The 5091-nt window shown below is 38.3% G+C and overlaps 1 protein-coding gene across 1 annotated transcript; it reads right to left on the bottom strand.

Annotated features, from left to right (window-relative positions):
* Positions 1-506: 506 nt before the first annotated feature.
* On the bottom strand, positions 507-4764 carry LOC107781341 (translocase of chloroplast 34-like). Its single transcript, XM_016602030.2, has 8 exons — positions 4557-4764; positions 4084-4188; positions 3019-3126; positions 2802-2926; positions 2410-2674; positions 1258-1326; positions 1012-1173; positions 507-920 (listed from the first exon to the last, which is right to left on the bottom strand). The coding sequence occupies exons 2-8, from the start codon at positions 4180-4182 to the stop codon at positions 843-845; spliced, it is 906 nt and encodes a 301-aa protein (XP_016457516.1). The 5' UTR covers positions 4183-4188; positions 4557-4764; the 3' UTR covers positions 507-842.
* Between the last annotated feature and the right edge of the window lie 327 nt (positions 4765-5091).

Here is a 5091-nt window from a genome sequence, read left to right as displayed (position 1 = left end):
TCTATATCTTGAGTTATATCGGGATGTAGTGTTATTTTATCCCCATGGAAGGGTGGAATAAATAATCCCGAAATAATTAATGATAGGATAACTTATTTTCCAACCTAACGACCCGTGAAAGTACGATTAATGAAGTTTTCTTCTTTCTAGTCTTCCTTTTCCCGTAAGAAATAACGCCTTTTTAACACTTTTGAGGGAGTTATTCTGCAGTGTTAGACTCGTCCAGAGGTTAGACTGATAAGGAACAATTTCCTTTTATATATCTCCACTTATTTTTCAGGCAAATAAATAACTTTTTCTATTAAATTAATAAAGTTACAATTACCTCCCAGTTTAAATTTGTGTAGAAACTGACTTGATGTGAGTTATTGACGACAAATAATAACCTGGTATGTGTTAAAATCACCGTTTAAAGGACTTCCACAACGCATTTTCTCTTGGAAATTTTTAACGAACTGCTTAAGCTTCGAGTCAGGAACCAACCAAGGACAGTGAAGGCCATAAGATGGTACAGATTTGCAAAAGGTTCCAATAGAAGAACAATACAGAGAGGACAATACTCATCTACATTCAGCTAATACAATAAGCGAAGAAAGAAAATAGAAGTGCAACCTGCAGATGCGCAAAGAACAAGAATGACATAACTCAGTTGCTAATCAAGCATCCAACCATAGTATCCAAGGCACAACGCCACGCTCAGCAGACAAAAGTTGAAATCCTACTGCCGCATATCACTGGTGTCTCTGGCTACTAACAACTACTAATACTTTACCCAAAAAGTATAAACTGGTAAGCTGATGGCAAGAAAATGCCCACTAGACAAACGAGGTCCCCATAATTGCTTATGCCCATGAAGGGCTGCTCTCATTTGCAATATCATACTTGATCCACTTCTGGATCCTTTTCACAACAAAGAAATACTGCCAAAGGTACAACAAAAGCGGGAGTTAGCCGTACAACAAATCCAATAATTACTAATGCACAAAAAGTGTTTTCAGATTGAGAGCTCACTTGGAATGCTAATATAAAAGGAATTAGCACTTTGCCCCTATTGTTGGGGTTTGGACCTTCAATCAATTTTTGGTCAACCAAAATACCCTTGCTTCCACTTAAAACAACATCTGTAATAGTTTGGACTAAATTGGGTATCCATGCAGTTCCACTTGGAAGTATCTGTGAACAATACAGACCATTTTAAAAAGCTTAGTATACTGAAAAAAATCACAAAAGGATGAAATGAATTGAAGAATAACCTACCTTTTCGTCACTTTCATTCTTGTTGCATCTCCCACTATTCTCAACCAAAACTACAGGAATTGCAGCAGCCTAACAGCAAAGACAGCAATATATCAAAGATGAAAGTGTAGTCGTGCAAAAAGCATCACAAGAGCAAACAACTTGTTATCACTGGGAATCCATGTAAACTTGCAAGCAAGATGTCAGGTTCGCTAGCAAAACTCCTCTTCCACTTCCATTCTCTCGCTTCACAGAGGAGACTAATTCTTTGCCCATTGGTTTAGTTTTCAATATATTAAATTTAACTATCAAAAAGAAGGGTAAGACAGCCTTTAACTTTTGTCTCAGTCCCTCCCCAAGTTTCTGAACTGAAGTTCAAGTCACGTTTGTAAATGCAAGCACAACATATATGTGTATCAGAGAACCTTGACGCTCCCCCCCCTCCCCCAACTCTTTTTGATCAGTATCACAGACCCTGACCATTACAAGTATATATTCAAATTAGGGTCATTTTATACACTACAGTGACTGGCAGATAAACAGACTGTCTAACAAAGACAAGTACCAGGAACAAATTAACTTTTGCATAGAAGGTTAAGGAGCAAAGGCTCTTCATTGGCTGATGTTGGGCGTGATGATTATAACTCACTCTCTTCCTCACGTGCATGCATGTCATGCACACAAAAAAAAAAGCATGTAGTAAGTATGTTTAGAGTCAAAGAAAGGGAGGAGTTATGAATACCGTCAGACAACAGTGTGGGAAGGTCAAGACCATGAACTAGACCAGAAGCTGCTATGTTGTAGAATGTAAATAAGCACATTAAGTGAATTTCAGGGAGAAGAGATGGTTAGTTATCCCAGTTTTCCAATGAACATAAGCAGGAAGACACTCGACATGGAAAGGAAGCAAGGGCGCAGGCTGAAGCGACTTCTTCCTAATAATGGTGATAAAGACAGGCCATCTTTGAGGTGAAGGACCTAAGGAGAGGCACTACCATGTATGTCCTAGAGTGTCAACAAGGAATACATGACTCAGGAGAGTATAACAAGGAAGGATCTACATTCAAATTGTGTGCAAGAATTTAGATTCAAGAGAACGTGAATTGTAGAAGATTGTGATCCTCCTGAAAATATACTTCGAGCAAGAAGAGGAAGTACACTACTGTGACCTACCTGAATCTCTTGTTTCCTAATTCGAGCCCCCATCCGGACAATTTTCAAAAGTGCCTCTGATCTTCGGGACGTGAATTCGTCATAAGTCAATCCATCAGGAGGAGAAAGCTGAGCATGACTGAGAACCACAATTCCTCGGCGCCATATTTCCTTGCCAAAACTTTCAGTAATAGCCTTCACAATCTGTTTGTCCAAGTTATCCACTCTATATGCATCCAGACGATCCACATATAGCAAAACATCAATTGTCTTGTTCAAGAGGAACCTGTTTGAGGCCAATTACCAGAAGATCATTAGATGAGAATATAAGAAGTAAAAGAGCAGTCAAACTGGGGGAAAAAATACATGAACAAGATCAAGCACCTAAATATTTTCAACATGCTAGCACTTACTTCTTAATGAGATCAAGAGCCTGGTCATTGACGTATCCTCCTTCAACAAGCCCTGGGGTGTCAATTATGTTTAATGTAAACCCAGCTCGAGAACGCGAAACCATCACTGGTCTTGGTGTTTCTGACTGAAAATCAACAACTTTATTTCAGTATCCATAACAAGAAGAAAGGCCAGAAACCTTTCACTTATTCAATCCAATGCTGCCACAATAGATACCTGAAATGCACTAACAGCAACTGCTCTTTCCCCGATAATTGAGTTCACTGTTGAAGATTTCCCAACACCACCTTTCCCCATTACTAGGATCGTCAGGGTACAAACATTCTACAACAAGTTAAATAAAGGGAGTTGCATCATATCAGATGTAAATTGTACAAGCAAGAAAACCAACCATTTTGCACTTATAATGCGCAAAACAAATGAATATTAACAGCAAAATACTAAAAACGGATAATATGTTCGGATGTCACTTTGGAAACATCCTGCAATATTTTCTTATGATTACCTAGTAGAGGGAGTACGCGGAATCGTTGGAAAAAGGTTTACTTTCCTCTATGCAGGGTTATCAAAGGCGAAAAACGCAAAAAAGTTCTAACGTCTATTGGGGCTTTAAGCGCAAAGCGCACATAAAGTGTGGGCTTTAACGAAGAAAGGCGCAAAGGGAGAAAAAATACAAACATGTATGTGTAGTCCAACACTAATAATTATAATTATGAATGACAAATATATTGACAAAAGAATTATGATAAAGTGAAATATCAATTGTTTAGTGTTGCCACTTCAGCGTTATGCTCATTGGCAAGAAAAAGTATGCCTTAGAGCCTTGATGATGACACTGAAGAGCCCGCTAAACGAGGTGAAGCACTCAACATGTTTTGAGCCTCGCTTTAGGGCTTAAGCGCGCTTAAAGCGCGCCTTTGACAACACTACCTCTATGAGCTCAGTTTTACAGGGGCAATGAAGAGCTACACAAGAATCTACAGACCATCTACCCTATCAACTAAGGGGAATGGGATGCCGATCACAAGGTAAGAGAAACCTATAACACGAGGACTAGTGACAGTTCTTCTAATAGATAACCTGGTCAGCGAAAGAAATCAATCATCAGCACCTATCTTGACCATTTGCTAGACCATTCAGATTTGAATGTAGAACATGAGCAACTGCAGAATTTGCTTTAACATAACTATGTGTTCTTTCAAACACTGTCACATAAAATGAAACAAACAATATAAATCAGCATGGCCTATAATGAGAATTCGTTAAAAAAGAGATGTGCACCTCCTGTTTCAGTTTCCCCAGTAATTCAAGCAACTTGGATTGAGTGGCAGCAGGAAACTGCTGTATTCCGGCCCATTCTCTAATTAGTTGAGATGCCATCGATAGCTAACAGCCAAAACAACCCCACGTTAGAGCTAAAATAACATTAAAATTAGAAAATTCACAGGAAGGAGACACTTGAAGAAAAAACAAAGGAAAGAAAAGGACTATATATAATACAAAACCTTAACCCTGGACTAATTCAGCAAGTTTTGGCGAATAAGTATCTAAATTTAGGGTTTTGCACACAGTAACTAACCCAATTCCATATTACAATATAACCAGAGAAATTTTAATGAAATCCAACATAAACCGCATATCTTGGTGTCGTAGAGAAGAATTTTCGTGGGTACCAAGTAAACCAGTAAAGCAGAAAATTGTGATGATTAAATAAAGCATAAAATATTTGAGTGAATATTTGGGAGAAAGCTTACCAAAGGGCTATAGAGAAATGCAGTTGAGAGGGAGAATTATCCTTGCGAATTTCAAAACAGATGACAGATTGTGGGGTTGTGGAGGAAGGGAGAAAGGGTTTAAGGGGAAGCCTCTCTTCAGCTTTTTTAGCTTTGAATATCTTTTTCGGACCGCCTTATCGTCTTCGTATTTTGGTCCGCCCTTTCTCTCTCTCTAGCTCTTGCCCTCTAGGCAAATATGATTTTAATCCTTTTATAGTATCTTCAATTTGACAAATTATAAAAAAGATTAGCTAAAACGAGGGGCCTTTTGCATCTATATCCGATTTTGGGATCATAATTGAACCTATACCTACTTTACAAAAAAAATTGCAAGCTTACCCTATTTGTGATCAATTTCATGTCTGAAGTTAAATAAAAATAGGCTGAAGCGAAAAAATTACACTTCAGATGTACTTACCGCCAAATAGGTCTGAAGTGCAACCAATGATTTCATGCACTTAAGGCCAACAAGTCTGAAGTGAAAAATCGCACTTCATATACTCTTAAAGCCAAA

The sequence above is a fragment of the Nicotiana tabacum genome, chromosome 6, assembly GCF_000715075.1.
Source record: "Nicotiana tabacum cultivar K326 chromosome 6, ASM71507v2, whole genome shotgun sequence".
Classification (NCBI taxonomy): domain Eukaryota; kingdom Viridiplantae; phylum Streptophyta; class Magnoliopsida; order Solanales; family Solanaceae; genus Nicotiana; species Nicotiana tabacum.
The sequence above is the reverse complement of the archived record's forward strand: the minus strand, read 5'-3'. Positions and strand labels throughout refer to the sequence as shown.

Bases quoted from the DNA above. Each gene is read 5' to 3' on its own strand.
- LOC107781341 (XM_016602030.2), bottom strand. From the start codon at position 4,182: ATGGCATCTCAACTAATTAGAGAATGGGCCGGAATACAGCAGTTTCCT. The intron at 2,927-3,018 runs GTATCTATTGTG...GTTGATTTTCAG, and splicing joins TTGCTGTTAGTGCATTTCAG to TCAGAAACACCAAGACCAGT. The intron at 1,327-2,409 runs GTAGGTCACAGT...CTTTGCTGTTAG, and splicing joins TTAGGAAACAAGAGATTCAG to GCTGCTGCAATTCCTGTAGT.